General features: G+C 38.2%; 1 protein-coding gene across 2 annotated transcripts in view; it reads right to left on the bottom strand.

The window, feature by feature from the left end:
• LOC126763902 (uncharacterized) overlaps nt 1-13,202 on the bottom strand; it is a 289,923-nt gene extending 276,721 nt beyond the window's left edge. The window contains exons 1-3 of one of the 2 annotated variants that reach the window (XM_050481666.1): nt 13,003-13,202; nt 12,680-12,920; nt 12,466-12,627 (exon numbers count right to left, since the gene is read on the bottom strand). In XM_050481666.1, coding sequence (XP_050337623.1) covers nt 12,466-12,627; nt 12,680-12,807 — 290 coding nt within the window. In that variant the 5' untranslated portion in view covers nt 12,808-12,920; nt 13,003-13,202. Of the gene's footprint in view, nt 1-12,465; nt 12,628-12,679 lie in introns of both variants that reach the window. The other variant, XM_050481667.1, reaches the window with a different exon arrangement.
• Nucleotides 13,203-19,221: the final 6,019 nt, after the last annotated feature.

Raw genomic sequence — 19,221 nt, 5'->3', positions numbered from 1 at the left:
GCACCGCACACACATGTGTTATCGGATTTCAACCAAACTTCATATAAACCATATATGGGCCACTGCCTACGTAGCGTATAAGTTTGGTTGAAATCGCACTACGCGTTTATGATTAGTTCGGCGACGTACATATACGGATTTATTTTTATATAAGTATCGGGTGATTTTTTAAGAGCTTGATAACTTTTTTTAAAAAAAAAACGCATAAAATTTGCAAAATCTCATCGGTTCTTTATTTGAAACGTTAGATTGGTTCATGACATTTACTTTTTGAAGATAATTTCATTTAAATGTTGACCGCAGCTGCGTCTTAGGTGGTCCATTCGGAAAGTCCAATTTTGGGCAACTTTTTCGAGCATTTCGGCCGGAATAGCCCGAATTTCTTCGGAAATGTTGTCTTCCAAAGCTGGAATAGTTGCTGGCTTATTTCTGTAGACTTTAGACTTGACGTAGCCCCACAAAAAATAGTCTAAAGGCGTTAAATCGCATGATCTTGGTGGCCAACTGCCCATGCATCCCGAAAAATGCACTGTTTGGTGTGGTTTGTACGCTGGTGGAATCATTGGACCGTATTTTTTCAAAGATGCTGTTGGACGCAACGTTACGGTGAATGGCGATCGCTATCGTTCGATGCTAACAAACTTTTTGTTGCCAAAAATGGAAGAACTGAACTTGGTTGACATGTGGTTTCAACAAGATGGCGCTACATGCCACACAGCTCGCGATTCTATGGCCATTTTGAGGGAAAACTTCGGAGAACAATTCATCTCAAGAAATGGACCCGTAAGTTGGCCACCAAGATCATGCGATTTAACGCCTTTAGACTATTTTTTGTGGGGCTACGTCAAGTCTAAAGTCTACAGAAATAAGCCAGCAACTATTCCAGCTTTGGAAGACAACATTTCCGAAGAAATTCGGGCTATTCCGGCCGAAATGCTCGAAAAAGTTGCCCAAAATTGGACTTTCCGAATGGACCACCTAAGACGCAGCCGCGGTCAACATTTAAATGAAATTATCTTCAAAAAGTAAATGTCATGAACCAATCTAACGTTTCAAATAAAGAACCGATGAGATTTTGCAAATTTTATGCGTTTTTTTTTAAAAAAAAAGTTATCAAGCTCTTAAAAAAATCACCCGATATATAGATTATACAGAAAAGGCATCAAATGGAATTCAAAATAGCGTTATATTGGAAGAAGGCGTGGTTGTGAGCCGATTTCACCCATATTTCGTACATGTCATCAGGGTGTTAAGAAAATATTATATACCGAATTTCATTGAAATCGGTCTAGTAGTTCCTGAGATATGGTTTTTGGTCTATAAGTGGGCGAGGCCACGCCCATTTTCAATTTTTAAAAACAGCCTGGGTGCAGCTTCCTTCTGCAATTTCTTCCGTAAAATTTAGTGTTTCTGACGTTTTTTGTTAGTCCGTTAACGCACTTTTAGTGATTTTCAACATAACCTTTGTATAGGAGGTGGGCGTGATTATTATCCGATTTCTTCCATTTTTGAACTGTATATGGAAATGCCTGAAGAAAACGACTGTGTAGAGTTTGGTTGACATAGCTATAGTAGTTTCCGAGATACGTACAAAAAACTTAGTAGGGGGCGGGGCCACGCCCACTTTTCCAAAAAAATTACGTCCAAATATGCCCCTCCCTAATGCGATCCTTTGTACCAAATTTCACTTTAATATCTTTATTTATGACTTAGTTATGACACTTTATAGGTTTTCGGTTTCCGCCATTTTGTGGGCGTGGCAGTGGGCCGATTTTGCTTATCTTCGAACTTAACCTTCTTATGGAGCCAAGGAATACGTGTACCAAGTTTCATCACGATATCTCAATTTTTAATCAAGTTACAGCTTGCACGGACGGACAGACGGACAGACAGACATCCGGATTTCGACTCTACTCGTCGCCCTGATCACTTTGGTATATATAACCCTATATCTGACTCTTTTGGTTTTAGGACTTACAAACAACCGTTATGTGAACAAAACTATAATACTCTCCTTAGCAACATTGTTGCGAGAGTATAAAAATAAAGCAGTACTCATTTTATGCAGGTGACCAACTTAATTCAACGCGCTTTTTTTAAAGGGGGGAAAGATGGGGAAAATGTTTAAGTTTATTTGTTAGGTAGAAACCTTGTAGTTTAGTAAAAAAATAATAATGTATAGCTCGACCTCCCCCGACAATATAACAAAAACCCTAATTTCTAAAAAACTAAAAAATATTTTAGTTTTTTTGATGATTCATTGTTTTCTCGAAAAAAAAATAATACATTAACTAAATTAATCTTTGTATTACTAATATTAAATACATATGGTATGTTGGTTGTCCAGAAACCATAAAAAATATTTTCCAGAATTCACTTCACGCAACACAAAAAACCACTTGCAATATCGAGAACAACAGAGAGTATCGCGAATAAGGACGTGCGTACTGAACGAAGTCCAGGTTCCGCCTACTTGAGTGGCAATATTGCGGGCTGAAGGTCAATAATTTAATCGGTTTATTGTAGTACGCTTATTTAGGTACTAAAAAAATAATATTTTATTAGCATCGCTGGAATTTGTAATTCTCACTTTTGTCCGGTTTTTGAATGAAAATACTTTTATGTGCATCGACAGCCTAGAGCACAGCTACGTCGCCCCACGTGTTCTAGGCTAATCAGTCGCCTAAGGAGGCCCTGCTGAAATAGGTATTCTATTAGCCAGTGATGTCATACCACAAATAATTCTTGAAAGTGTTAAGAAAATTTCAACCATCTTTTAGCATATAATAATACTCCACAAATTTGCTTAACAAATTATGTCAAAATTCCCTCTGAGGACCCCAAGATTAAAGAGACAAGTGTATCTAAACCAACCAAATAACCCAAATATATTCAAAACAAGTAAGGAAGGGCTAAGTTCGGGTGTCACCGAACATTTTATACTCTCGCATGATAAAGTGATAATCGAGATTTCATTATCCGTTATTTACATATTTTTCAAATACCGTATTTGTGTAAAGTTTTATTCCGCTATCATCATTGGTTCCTAATGTATATATTATACAGAGAAGGCATCAGATGGAATTCAAAATAGCGTTATATTGGAAGAAGGCGTGGTTGTGAACCGATTTCACCTATATTTCGTACATGTCATCAGGGTGTTAACAAAACATGTGAACAAAACTATAATACTCTCCTTAGCAACATTGTTGCGAGAGTATAAAAATATTACGAAAGGAAAATTGTTGTACACTAATTTCCTTAAATTCGAAAAGAAATATACAACAAAAAAAAACTGGGGATCCAATGGAATAGGATATCTGACCAGTTTTCAACCGCTACGTAGTTAATATCCGCATTACCTAACTTATTAATAACAAAGAGTCTGTGAGAAATTAATAACAAAGAGTCTAATAACAAGAGTCTGTTTTATCCTCTGTGGCAAAATTTCGACCTGTAAGATGGCTTTCGCCAAAATAATAAAAAAATCTTTAAAAAAATGTTGAGCTATGGCCCGTTACTCCTTAGTGCATACGCGCTTGAACTTAACATATAACAAAATCGTTCAAAAACTCAAAAAATTGGCAGGTATCTTACAAATTGCTTAATAGTCGCCCAATTTTCAAATACTTATGTAAGTTAGATAACCATATTCCCAATGCGATACAGTGACGTATCTATACTTACAAAAAGCAAAGGTTGCTTTTATTATATCTATCCAAGCGCCCATCATAAAACTTCAAATTAAATATGAAAAAACAGTATTAACGCGAATCGAAGCTGATCTGAATTCATGGCCACTCACTGCACGCTTGTAGAAAGAAAAAACCTTCTTAATATAGCTGTAACCCCAGAGAATTTTCTCAAAAGAGCTACCATTCTGAGCCAAGTGAGGAGTATTTATCTGTAATACTGTCGATGGTAAAGTAATAGTCAGTAGCCCCCCATGAAATTAATTTCTATAAACGCGCATACGAGAATAACTATATAACATAACACATCCATAAGTCGTCAAAGCTAAACACCCAATAATCACGTATAATGAAGTTGCAAGCACCAGTTCTCAAATGAAAATAAATCAAATGCACTTAAAACCAATAAATTTATTCTTATGCATACAGGTAAATTCGACTGTCTAAATATAGCAGGATCGTCAGCCACATTCTGCATATACAATTCTTTTACACTCATTCTCATCGTACCGCAACACCCTTTCAACTAGTGTTGGGAACTATTGAATGACTTCAACTACCGATGGTTAATTACTCAATGATTTTGACTATTGAATTAATTCATTCATTCGTTTTATTTATTCAAATTTAATAACTAACGACAAATTAATTTTTACCATAATTAAATTAATACAAAGGTTTTTATTTTTATTTAATTAAATATTTGAGTAAAACTTAAAAACAGTATAACACAGTAAAGAAATTCAATATAAAATTAAATAAATGTAAATATAAAAAGTATGTTAGAAAAACTATTAATTAAATATCGAAATTGCTATTTAATAATATTATTTTATCAAGTTTTGGACCTTTTAATCTATTTATTGGGTCATTTATTATTTGGCCAGCTTTAGAGAAAATCCTTTCAGACGGAACTGATGTAGCAGGTCTACATAAATATTTTTTGACAGTTCGTGAAGTTCTGAAAAGGCTGATTGATTGCTGTCTCCGTAGTTTAGAAGGTTTTGATGCCTTTTTAGGAAATCTTGTTAAGATAATATTGGTCTAACGCAATATGTGTATTAACGCTAGGGGCGTTGTGGCAAATAGTTTTTGCTTCCGTCACTTATTGGTCGAGTAGAGTCCAAAGAGATACTTCACTTTTATCCACGGGCAATTCTATTATTGGCACTGTGGAATCCCTTCGATTTCTTTGAATTAAAACGTTACCTCATCTGCATTACTCGAGTTAATTTCATTTCTAAATGATTTTTCTCCTTTCGTAGTTTTCATTTGTTGGGACATTGGAGTCCTCTGACTATATGTACACCCAGTGACCACGTTGGATAGTTTTGCACAGAAAGTTCTGCTGCCATATGCTCTATCGTCTTCAATAGATATAATCACTTAATCTTTCCCATTCTGATGCATTCAGAAAGTTCGGTGCATTTAAGGATGTATAAATGTATAAATTTCTTATCGCTTTTTTGATATTTGCACTATTATGACTTATTATCGCAACTCTTTTGTTAAAACTTTTCCACTCGTCAAAATTATATTTTTGGGATCCGAAAATTTCTTTAGTTGACAGGACAGTAGAGTTCATTTCATTTTCCCAAATAAAATGACTAACAGATAAAAAACAGTTCTGGCTGTCAGAAGTCCACATGTTATAGAAATATGTGAAATATTTTGCAAAATGTCATGAAGATTTTTCCGGGATTCATTATACTTTGCTGACAACATCGTGGAAGAAGTTTTCTGTTTGGTATGGAATACAAAGGCTGAAACTTTTTTGTATTTTCACGGAATCCTTCACTTTCGACAATATAAAGTGGTTGTAGATCTTTTGAAATCGTTTTAATAAGAGATTCATCTATACTTCTCTTTCAGTTTCTGAAAGCTCAGATCGCGCTCTTGTAACAAACAACTTTGTTTTGCCTTTTTGCCTTTTGCTTTCAAAAATGTCCATTGATATTTCTGAATTCACATTTGTTTCCATTATATCGGGTGATTTTTTAAGAGCTTGTTCATTTTTGCAACTTTTTCGAGCAAACATTTGACGTAGTCTAAAGGCGTTAAATCGCATGATCTTGGTGGCCAACTTACGGGGCCATAATGGCATGTAGCGCCATCTGAAACAATTTCTTCCATTTTTGGCAACAAAAAGTTTGTTAATGCTGATAGCGAGCTTGTCGCATTTTCCACGTTCACCGGTGGTATCAAAGAAGCACTACTTATCCCTCTTTCAAAAATGTCCATTGATATTTCTGAATTCACATTTGTTTCCATTATAGAACAGGTTGGCATATATAGTATAATATAAGTTGCTTAAAAGAGGTACTCGCTCGACTATCGTTGAAGGTGTCTCTTCCACACTAAGTGATGATGGATGCCTTCGGGATGTGGGATGCCCCCACATTGCTGATATCTTTAATGCTTTGGAATTTTTTCCAATCTGTCAATAAGCTTGGCAAATATCTCCATCACATGAATCTCGTGGACCACATTACTCATAAATCTATATTACGAGTAGAATCAATATTTTTCACTCAAATCTATTTTTAGCATCTATTAACTTCTACTATTCATTCAATTTAATTTCCATTATTAAACATAATTTAACATAAATCATTCAACATAATTTTAAAACACACACAATTTAATCATTATTCGTACATTTGCTGTATATAATATTATACAAATTTGTAATGAACCAAAATTCCGTAATGAATGATTTCTTGAAAACTGGTGAACTATCGAATAACTTGATATTTTTCATTCGATAGTTCCCATCACCACCTCCAACGAACAGCGAATACGCGCAATTCAATTTTTGAATCCTACACGGTGGACACATCCTTTTGGCACACTTCAATCTCTAAGCGGTTCGGTTTGCCACTCACAGCCACCCCTCTCCGTATGCCACTTATCGTCTTTCAAATGTAAATTTATATATTTTATAATTATATAATAAACGTTAAATTAAATGATTGTACACATTAAATACGTGAGCATTTTCATTAAACAATCGTTGCAACTTAAAAATGTTTGTTTTAGTACTGCATGATGTAGCAAGTAAAAGGAGAAGTATTTACTTTGTATAGTTTTCACCAAGGCTAACTTCCACCACTTATATATTTCAATTATTTTAATTGTTTTTATAGAACCAAATGTAAGTAAAGACGTTTTAGAAATGTATGTGCTTGATTTCGTAATTTCTTTAATATTGTATATAAAGAATAAAAACGCCTGCATTCATATCTTTACACATTAAGCCTTCATACCTTACTAAAAACTTAAAATTACTTTGAATAAGCACTTTTTTATGATAACACCTGTGTATACTCTAGAAGCGCCTAGTAGGCTTAATATACATACATATCTCACAAACCACTAAAACTACATTCTATATAACGATCAAACCGAACGAGGAATCGCTTAAACCTTGCTCATACAGTATGGAAGTGCCTGATATCGTGTTAAAATCGATCAAAACAAGTAAGGAAGGGCTAAGTTCGGGTGTCACCGAACATTTTATACTCTCGCATGATAAAGTGATAATCGAGATTTCATTATACGTCATTTACATATTTTTCAAATACCGTATTTTTTTTAAGTTTTATTCCGCTATCATCATTGGTTCCTAATGTATATACTCGTATTATACAGAAAAGGCATCAGATGGAATTCAAAATAGCGTTATATTGGAAGAAGGCGTGGATATGAACCGATTTCACCCATATTTCGTACATGTCATCAGGGTGTTAAGAAAATATTATATACCGAATTTCATTGAAATCGGTCTAGTAGTTGCTGAGATATGGTTTTTGGTCCATAAGTGGGCGAGGCCACGCCCATTTTCAATTTTAAAAAAAAGCCTGGGTGCAGCTTCCTTCTGCAATTTCTTCCGTAAAATTTAGTGTTTCTGACGTTTTTTGTTAGTCCGTTAACGCACTTTTAGTGATTTTCAACATAACCTTTGTATGGGAGGTGGGCGTGGTTATTATCCGATTTCTTCCATTTTTGAACTGTATATGGGAATGCCTGAAGAAAACGACTCTGTAGAGTTTGGTTGACATAGCTATAGTAGTTTCCGAGATATGTACAAAAAACTTAGTAGGGGGCGGGGCCACGCCCACTTTTCCAAAAGAATTGCGTCCAAATATGCCCCTCCCTAATGCGATCCTTTGTGCCAAATTTCACTTTAATATCTTTATTTATGGCTTAGTTATGACACTTTATAGGTTTTCGGTTTCCGCCATTTTGTGGGCGTGGCAGTGGGCCGATTTTGCTTATCTTCGAACTTAACCTTCTTATGGAGCCAAGGAATACGTGTACCAAGTTTCATCATGATATCTCAATTTTTACTCAAGTTACAGCTTGCACGGACGGACGGACGGACAGACAGACCTCCGGATTTCGACTCTACTCGTCGCCCTGATCACTTTGGTATACATAACCCTATATCTGACTCTTTTAGTTTTAGTACTTACAAACAACCGTTATGTGAACAAAACTATAATACTCTCCTTAGCAACATTGTTGCGAAAGTATAAAAAGTGCGATAACTCAATAATTAAACATCACCTTACTTTTAGGATGGTATGGAATATGGAGATATACGATTTCATCTACTTTTTCAAGAACTATTTGACCAATACGAACTAAGTTATGTTTATAATTATAAGTTACATTCAAAATTATTATCCTACAGATAAAAAATTGGTGAAGTCGGATTAGAACTCTTTGTACTTCCCATACATATCAATTTTAAATTCTTTATTGACCGTAAAGCAAAATAATCTTACTTTACAGTATAGAAATAGCCTAAATATGATTTTTCACCGAAAATATCGGTAAATCTGTATGGTAATTTTTAGAAAGTTAGTCCCTTTCTGGAGATAATATGTCGTGATGCCCAATATGATGGATAACTTCGGCTGAATACTTCCTATAGGCCGCACATACCTAACGGAATGATTTTCCAACATACGCTTGACATTATACAGCAAATACCGGTCAAAGATTTCTTAACGAAATTAAGAGAGCAAATCTCACTAATGGCAGTATTTCCTTGTTCCTGAAATGACTAATGTTGTTTAAAGTCTATGTTATTGTACTGTGGTCTTTGAATACAATTATGGAACGAAAAATCTGTATTGAACTGATTCCTGAACAGGGTATACTAAATTTGTCACAAGCTGAGTCGTTTTATGGAAATGGAAAACTCCTTATTACGATCTTTTTGTAACTAACGTCTTAATATTTTCACAAAAATTAATTCCTGATTCCAAGGGAAAATAAATTTACAGATGTGAACGATGTTTATATTTTTTAATATATTTATATTTCTATTTAGGCGATCTCGGATCCTGCTATTTGTCAATTCGAAAGTGAATCTTTGATATGTATTCATTACTGTTAAAGAAAAAGCTCACTAACGTATGGATTTATTGGGTTTCCTAAAACGACAACAGGGTTACAAAAATTAGCACTTTCGTAAGTTGCTTGAAAAGTTATTTTACCTTTCATTGAAAATTGGACATTGGATAAAGGCCTATAATCTCTTTACTTAGGCTATGAAGGACAACTTGTTAAAATGTTGAAAACGGATTCATTGAACGGGTTGCAAGAGCAAGACAAAGGTTATGATACCCAATGAACACTAAACCGACGATAAGGCTCAAGAGGTGTCATCATCAACGATTTATAGCAGTGAGAAGAGCATATTCACGAACACTTTCAGTAAAAACTTTTTGAAATACGATCCTTTGATCGGCGTTGTGCGCAAGGGGACGTTCTCCTGTGTTTATAAGTTCTACGATTTGGAGCGAAATACACATGCAATTTATATTTGTTTGAAACAAGGCCCTTATCCAGCATGATAACGGCTTTCATAAACTTAAAGGACTTCGATTCTCACGCGCACAATGGAAGATTAAGAAAAAGAAAGTTTTCGTATCGATTCGCCAGGCAGTGGGTTGCCAATATTTGTTTAACAATGTCTTCCGCAGAGAAAAAATTACAGCAACTGTTGGTCATCTTGATAAAACAACTGATGGGGATAATTTTAACTTGCACGACTTTATTCAATATCAAAACCACATACATGGTTGTGTATGCCTTACAGACCTTTAAGGAAAAAAGTGTTATCTCAACATAATATATCCATCGACACCGCAAACATTTTGTAAATGAGAGAATTTCCCTTTATTATTGAGAATACAAGCACATTCTTTGCGAATCTTTAAATGAATACAAATAAGTATTCTTAAGTTGCTGCTTGCTGAGAATATGTAATTAACTATATGTATAAACAAATCAAATAGAAAATTATTGAAAACAATGTAATTAAGAGATGGACCAGAATTCTGCGCAAGAAACGTTTTGTCGTAGAAACTTTTATGGAAAATGAGGAGACCGTCTCCTAATTAATCATGTCGATAAAGTTTGTAACTTTGGACCTTAGAGCAATAGCGAGATATAAATTTAAAAAAATACAGATAAAGAGGAGTTCGATTAGTAAATCCCCCACCACCATTATTAAAAGAAGATTCACTAGGGATGGTGCAGTCATTGAAAACCAAGCATAAGGAATATTTTGGTCATGCAATTCTGCAATGGGGTATAGTTAAGCTTCTTGGTAAGCAGTTACAATCGTAGGGCTATACCCAATTCCTACGTTTACGTCCTCCTAATAACAGTATCTGTTCACCAAAGGTATAGCTGCGAGCAGAGGTTGGTATTGAAACAAGTGGCTCGCTATATATGTAAATGCCACGCAACAGTAACGTAAATCTCAATGAAACAGAAACAACAGTCTCAGATGCAAGACCCCCACTTTTGATGACGACCACAGCAAACGTTATAATGGCTACGCAGGGACCTGGAATGTCCGGTTCCTAAATTGAGAATGTGCCGCTGCCCAGCTGGTTGATGTCCTCGTGAAAGTACAGGCTGAGATTACCGCCGTCCAAGCAATGTGATAGACGTGACAAGGACGGAGACGAGTAGTTCCTTGCGAAATTTACTACAAGGGACTTATAAAGGAGCACATATTCGGTGTACGATTTGTGGTGGGAGAAAGACTTAGTCGTCGAGTCTTGGCTTTCATTTCGATGGATGAGCGTCTAACCGCAATCCGCATCAGAGCAAAATTGTTCAACATAACACTGATTTGCGTCCATGCCCCGACGAGCTTCTTTGCTTGACATGATCCATCATCCATGAAAACCAGCTCGAGTATTGGAACCTGAGTGTCCTCTGTCCTATCTACAAAATGGGATCCCCAAAAACTGCGCCATATACTATGGGATAAGATTCTTTAATATCGCATATAAAGTCTTATTGAGTGTAGTGTGTGAAAGACTGGAGCCTTCCGTCAACAAACTAGTTGGAACTTATCAGTGTGGTTTTAAATCTGGAAAATCTAATATAGTCCATATTTTCACCATGCACTAAATCTTGCGAAAGACCTGTGCACCTCTTCGACGATTTTAAAGCCGCCTTCTACAGCACGAAAAGGAATTGCCTTCATGCTACTAGGCTTGATCTTGACATCCCCGTAAATCTAATACGGCTGTGTAAACTGACGTTGAGCAACACCAAAAGCTTTATCAGGATCGCGAACTACCTCTCCGACCCGTTCTATACTAAATGAGGTTTCGAACAAGGAGACTCCCTATCCTACGAGTTCAATCTATTGCTGGAGAAAATAATACCACTTGCAGAGCTAAATAGAGAAGGTAAAATATTTTATAAAGTGTACAGCTGCGGCGTACGCCGATGATATTAATATCATTAGCATCGAATGGGTCTGATTGTGAACGAGGACAAGACGAAATATCTCTTGTCATCAAACAAGTAGTCATCGCTATCGCGACTTGGCTCACACGGCACTGTTGACAGTCTTAACTTTGAAGGGATAAATAATTTCGTCTACCAAGTAGCAGTATAAGCACCAACAACAAAATCAGCCGTGAAATCCAATGCAGAATCACTCTTGCTACTTTGAAGTGAGCAGGCAATTGGAAAGTAAAGTGCGATCTCGACGAACAAAGACCAAACTCTATATGTCCTCCATTATTCCCGTTTTGCTATATGGTTGAGCTGGCCGTAGGAGTACTCGGGAGAAAGATTTTGCGGAAGTTTTATGGTCCTTTGCGCATTGGCAATGACAATTACCGCAGTCGATGGAACAATGAAATGGACGAGATATATTTAACGACATTGGCATAGTTAAACGAATCAAGAGACAGCGATTGCTCTGGCTAAGTCATGTGTCCGGATGGAAGAGAGCAGCTCAGCTTTGAAGGTTTTCGATTCGGTACCTGCCGGGGGAGAAGAGGAAGAGGAAGACTTTCACTCCATTGGACAGATCAGAAGTGCTGTTGTTAACTCGGTATTAAACGCGTAAGTAGAGTCTACGTGAAGAAGAAGACGAATGCAGTAAGAAGGGAAATCTCCTTCGAATGTATGGGAGGTGGTGCCAGAGTGGGTAAAATAAGTCAGCTTGTACCGATTAATTATTGGTCGTTGTCGTTTATCGCAAATAGCGCAAAAGTTCAAACGACCATATGTATGTAGCTGTGTCATCAACGTGGTTGTTTCCTAACCTAGTATCAACCACTATCAAATAGTTTTAGGTATTGTACTTGAACAACGCAATTTAAACATGCGCTACAGGTTGGAAGAGAATAATGAATTTCATTGTTCTGTTGTTATTCTGTTGTTATCGCACCTGCTTATTTCTCGAAAATTTGTTTTTATTGATTGGCTATGCTATGTTTACCTTGAGGCGTCAAGAAGTTTTGCCTTTAGTATAGCATTCTTATCCGGTTTGGGCAATGTGGACACACTCACCGCCCTCCAGGGAGGTCTTTTAGTTTCCCCTTCTTTGTCTCCACTTTGGTAACTTCCAAACTCTTTTATACTTTTTGGGCTCCTAGTAGTCCTATGTAAAATAATTCTTTATTATTTAACAAGAAAATAATATCTTAAATAACCTGTTTTGCGATACGAGATTTTTTGAAACAGGAGACTCTGCAAATGTTTTGTTATCTTCGAAACTCTGAACCTCACTCGTTTCGGACGACGAGCCACTGTTATTTGTAGGCGAGTTGACTCTGCTCATTATTTCACTATTATGATTATTTTAGTCGAATTTATTTAAACCCAAAACGTCCATTTAATGAAAAATAAATGCTCACATTAATTCTTGTTTACATGTGAACTATCTACCTTAAACTAATAATGAAAATTAATTTGAGATCACGGCTGCTTTGATGTTTAAAAACAATAAAAAACCACACTATAGGTAGTTACATACATATATAGGAACCTTCCCAACGAACACACTTTGTAAAACTTTTAATTGATAATACTATTTTAGTTTATGTAAGAAGAACAGATATATTTTTATCTAGCTTAACAACCTAACAAACTGCAACGCTTTGTACAAAAGGTTTGTTAAGCGATTTACGTATGTATGTATATACATCTATTGTCCCAACATCTTTAACACTTTTCTTGTTAGTTTTTCTAAGCAACTACCATTATAAGTGGAAGTAAACCCCAAAACTGTCTGGCGATACCAAATATGAACATATATTCGTACGATGGAGTGAATATCTAAATATGTGCATAAATACACAGCTATGTATGCTAAAAATACATTATTTTTGTTTCTATGGAATTTATTGATATAGAACGCTTTCATCGATAAAGCGAACTTTACGCTTTAAAACTACATTGCGAATATTAACTTATACATATAAGAAAAATAATAAGCCACAACACAAATGTGCTCACAATTTTCTAACATATGTGTAGTAAATACATATTTATAAACTTCTTTAACCAGTCTTAAAAATACCTTTTCTAGAGATCTGCAAGTGTTATCTTCCCGTGCCCATTGTGCTTTTCTGCATTGTAGGGCAGACGATAAGGCAGGTTTTGTATTTTTCGGAACCGTTTCAGCGCGTGAAGTTTACTTTTTCGATTGTTCTTCTTTACTGGCGTAGACAGCGCTTACGCGATTATAGCCAAGTTAACAACAGCGTGCCAGTCGTTTCTTCTTTTCGCTAAGTGGCGCCAAATGGATATTTCAAGCGAAGCCAGGTCCTTCTCCACTTGGTCCTTCCAACGGAGTGGAGGTCTTCCTCTTCTTCTGCTTCCCCGATTACTCCTTTATATAGTGTGGGCCAATGTTCCACGTTCGTACTTGTTATCCGACAGTTTTTTCTCAAGCTTATTTTAGGATATGACATAGGCAAGTGTCGGGTTACCGCTGCATCCCGCATTGGCTGGGCAACGAACTTATGCGTCACCAGAATGTTGCAATGTAAACAAAGTGCATTGCGTCATTCTTGCATTTCACAAGCACAAAGTGGAATTCTTACGTGTTAACTACTCAAGCGCGTCGGTTTTGTTGACTTGACGCCCCCGCAACAAACAAATCATCAAGGAAATATTTTAGTTGGTACACCCATGGAGTATTTTCAGAAATATTTTCCCTAGATCATTATCAAAACGCCGCGTTTTTCACGAATAAGTATCACTTATCTCAGCATGGATGTGTCCTCAATGCTACTGCTGCCGATATTTCGAATATTGTTTTTTTGTCTGTGAAATTTATGAGGTGACGTATTTTTGGCCAAATATTATAATAACTCGTTTCAATGGGAATTTTGATTCTTCAAGAACGATTTGATTTTTGAAACAGCTTAAAAGCTTTTATGTCGTTTCGATCGAACGAATTTTCGCTTTGAATCGTTGCAGCGTCTGACTGTATCTCGTTTTGTAAGGTGTTTAAATTTTGCCGTGATAGAGCATCCGCCACATAGTTTTCTTTGCTTGGTTTGTAGAACACTTTTGCATTGTGTTCATCAATGAATACCTTCCATCGTTTGGTTTTTGCATTCGTGTTTCTAGAAAGCTAGAAAGTCCAAGAATTCGACGCTCTTTTTAAAGAACTTATTTTTTTCTTGTGCTACTCTCATGTTTGCATCGGCCAAGCATTTTAATGCCGTATTAATATGTTGCACATGGTCAGTTTCCTTTTTCAAAAAGATTATTACGTCATCTACATAAACATAACATATCTTTCATATGTGCTCCATCAGGATGTCATCAATGGAGAGATTTGGCCAAAAATTTTCATAAGGCACTTACTAGTTACATTTCTCGAGCTTACGGTGAAAGGATAAGGTGAAATTTAGTTTTTTGCCGCCTCTGTGTCAATTAATATTTTTATATTTTTCCCACCCAGCTGTCGCTTCATATATGGCAGTCGGGAGCGTTCTCTAAAAATGCATTGAATCATTGTCGCATGATTCGCTATCGTCTTCGATTTCGATTACAGCGGCTTCCGCGGACTTTTGATATTCTTCCGAATCCGGGAGTTCTCTGAAGAACATTGTTCAATCGCTGCCGCGTTGGTCCTGTTGCCCTATCTGACGTAGTGTACCTTTTTTGGAACTCTTCGCCACTAGTTTGGTTCTTTGGAGGAGTGGTAGCCTGCCTAAACTTATAAGATGAATCAACTTCTCTTGGCTCTGGGACTTGCCCATGGTCTCCTTTTTTGTTCCTATCTTGATGGCTGTAGTTACCCTGCTGCCTTTGAAATGGGAGTTCCTCTCACAGTCAGGTTCATCTTCTATTATATCCCCGCATCTGCAATAGCTTTGGCGTAGGATGCCGAAAACATCCGAAAACAGCCTAACCAATTCGAGTTCCTGCCTAAATAGTCGTCTCAATCTATCCGAACTATGATTGCATCGAAATTAAGTTCTGTGTTGTGAGACACTAGCACTGCCTTAGCTGCACCCCTTACTTTATTTCTGATGATTGTTGCCTCTTGGTAATGCGTGCTGCTGCCGTTATATGATTTAAACAGCTCGTACGCGTCTACGGCCGATTGCCTCTATTCCACGTACTCTTCAGACCCCCCGCTATACTCGGGAATTGACTTAATTATATCGAGAGGATTTTTGGATTTCCTGAAACTCTTTGATAAATTTCCACTTGTGTCGCTTGAACTCACAAATTGTTCACTTTTGCGCTCATATCATTAAGCTGTGCCTGGAATATTTGTTCTTGCTGCGCCAATGCTTGGCTGACAGCGATCTGTACTACTAACTCTTGCACTTGATTAATATTCATTTCGCTTTGTGTGTGGCTATCGCTAACGTCTACGTTCACCTGATAGTTGCTTTCCTGTGTGTCCCACTCTGTTTCACTGTCTAATTCTACTTTAATATTTTCAATTGCTATAACCAGCTCATATGCGATATTATACTTGTATTACACTGAAATTTGTATATTGTCGTGAAATATATGTATACATATGAACCGCTTAAGTATGAAGCACGTATGTAAATATTTTATGTTATATTCTTTATATACTTTTATTAAGAATAACTTGTTATAAACATATCACGCAGCGTTTTAGTTACAATTTTGGTATGATTTGAAAAAAATTTTAATGAACTTACATATTACGACACATTTCTAATCTAAGAGTGTAGATTTTCGTTCGTTGGGCGCCAATTATGTTCTTTCCTCTGACGATTATTTTATTGTCCTTTCACGGTCAATAAGAATGGAATGTTGTAACGGAATTCTGTATGTCCTCTGACGACTATGTTATTGTCCTTTCAGAGTCAAATAAGAAGGAAAAGTTGTAACGGCAAGGCCGGAGCAAGTACGTTTATTATTGATCAAATACCAAATACAAACTAAACATAATATTGAACTCTAAAAATATTATTGAACCTAAAATCATAAGTGAGGATGGAGTCATGTGTAGAAGTTCACGCAAGTGAGGAAAGTTCTCTGATCGCCATTCACTTGGGAGTGGCCAGAAACGATTCTTTTACACATGGCTCAAGCAGCTCACTACTTCCGGTCTTTGACCAAGTATCCTCTGGGTAGCCTAAGAACATCCGTTCGAAGGCGACCTAAAGTGAGAAGGCGAAACATTCCCTACAAGGGTTGTGCGCTGGGTTTGGGACCCGCCACGTAAAAAACACCCCCAGTGAAGAGCTACAACCACCCTCGGATGAGAGACCCCCCTTTTGATGACGACCATGGCAAACGAAATAAGGACTACGAATTGAGGGCATGCACCTGGAATGTCCGGTCCCTTAATTGGGAAGGTGCCGCTGCCCAGCTGCTTGATGTCCTCGTAAAGACAAAGGCTGACATCACCGCCGTCCAAGAAATGCGATGGACGGGACAAGGACAGAGACGAGTAGGTCCTTGTGACATTTACTACAGTGGCCATATAAAGGAGCGCAAGTTTGGTGTAGGATTCGTGGTGGGGGAGAGACTCCGTCGCCGAGTACTATCATTCACTCCGCTGAATGAACGTCTAGCCACAATCCGCATCAAAGCGAGGTTCTTCAACATATCGCTGATTTGCGCCCACGCCCCGACGGAAGAGAAGGACGATGTGACCAAAGATGCCTTCTATGAGCGCTTGGAGCGCGCTTATGAGAGCTGCCCCCAAAATCGTGCTTGGCGACTTTAACGCCAGGGTGGGCAAAGAAGGTATATTTGGCACTACGGTCGGTAAATTCAGCCTCCACGACGAAACATCCCCAAATGGGTTGAGGCTGATTGACTTCGCCGGGGCCCGAAATATGGTTATCTGTAGTACTAGATTCCAGCATAAGAAGATTCATCAAGCTACCTGGCTGTCTCCGGATCGAAAAACTACCAACCAGATCGATCATGTTGTGATAGACGGAAGACACGTCTCCAGGGTTTTAGATGTGCGTGCGCTCCGAGGTCCTAACATCGACTCGGACCACTATCTTGTTGCAGCTAAGATTCGCACCCGCCTCTGTGCAGCAAAAAACGCGCGCCACCAAACGCAAGGAAGGTTCGACGTCGAGAAGCTGCAATCACAACAGACAGCCGAACGATTTTCTACTCGGCTTGCACTCCTGCTCTCTGAGAGCACTCGTCAACAACTCGGTATAAGGGAACTGTGGGACGGCATTTCAAACTCCTTACGTACAGCTGCAACCGAAACCATTGGTTTTCGGAAAGTGCAAAAGAACAGCTGGTACGACAAGGAGTGCCGTGTCGCAGTGGAGAGAAAACAGGCTGCCTACCTCGCAACGTTACGATCGACCACTACACGTGCGGGATGGGATAGATACCGAGAGTTGAAGAGGGAAGCGAGACGCATTTGTAGACAGAAGAAGAAAGAGGCTGAAATGCGTGAGTACGAAGAGCTTGATAAGCTGGCCGACAGGGGTAATGCTCGAAAATTGTACGAAAAAATGCGGCGGCTTACGGAAGGTTTCAAGACCGGAGCGTATTCCTGTAGAACCCCAAAGGTGATCTAGTCACTGATGCCCAGAGCATACTTAAATTATGGAGGGAACACTTCTCCAGCCTGCTGAATGGCAGTGAACGCACAACACCAGGAGAAGGAGAACCCGATTCCCCAATCGATGACGATGGAGCAGACGTTCCATTACCCGACCATGAAGAAGTTCGAATAGCAATTGCCCGCCTGAAGAACAACAAAGCGGCAGGGGCCGACGGATTGCCGGCCGAGCTATTCAAACACGGCGGCGAAGAACTGATAAGGAGCATGCATCAGCTTCTTTGTAAAATATGGTCGGACGAAAGCATGCCCCACGATTGGAATTTAAGTGTGTTATGCCCAATCCATAAAAAAGGAGACCCCACAATCTGCGCCAACTACCGTGGGATTAGCCCCCTCAACATCGCATATGAGGTTCTATCGAGCGTATTGTGTGAAAGATTAAAGCCCACCGTCAACAAACTGATTGGACCTTATCAGTGTGGCTTTAGACCTGGCAAATCAACAACCGACCAGATATTCATCATGCGCCAAATCTGGGAAAAGACCCTTGAAAGAAGAATCGACACACACCACCTCTTCGTCGATTTCAAAGCTGCTTTCGACAGCACGAAAAGGAGCTGCCTTTATGCCGCGATGTCTGAATTTGGTATCCATGCAAAACTAATACGGCTGTGTAAACTGACGTTGAGTAACACCAAAAGCTCCGTCAGGATCGGGAAGGACCTCTCCGAGCCGTTCGATACCAAACGAGGTTTCAGACAAGGCGATTCCCTATCGTGCGACTTTTTCAACCTGCTTTTGGAGAAAATAGTTCGAGCCGCAGAACTAAATAGAGAAGGTACCATCTTCTATAAGAGTGTACAGCTGTTGGCGTATGCCGATGATATTGATATCATCGGCCTCAACACCCGCGCCGTTAGTTCTGCTTTCTCCAGGCTGGACAAGGAAGCACAGAAAATGGGTCTGGCAGTGAACGAGGGCAAGACGAAATATCTCCTGTCATCAAACAAACAGTCGTCGCATTCGCGACTTGGCTCTCACGTCACTGTTGACAGTCATAACTTTGAAGTCGTAGATAATTTCGTCTATCTTGGAACCAGCGTAAACACCACCAACAATATCAGCCTAGAAATCCAACGCAGGATAACTCTTGCCAACAGGTGCTACTTCGGACTGAGTAGGCAATTGAGAAGCAAAGTCCTC

The sequence above is a fragment of the Bactrocera neohumeralis genome, unplaced genomic scaffold (genome assembly GCF_024586455.1).
Source record: "Bactrocera neohumeralis isolate Rockhampton unplaced genomic scaffold, APGP_CSIRO_Bneo_wtdbg2-racon-allhic-juicebox.fasta_v2 cluster09, whole genome shotgun sequence".
NCBI lineage: Eukaryota > Metazoa > Arthropoda > Insecta > Diptera > Tephritidae > Bactrocera > Bactrocera neohumeralis.
This window is presented reverse-complemented; position numbering and strand designations above follow the sequence as displayed.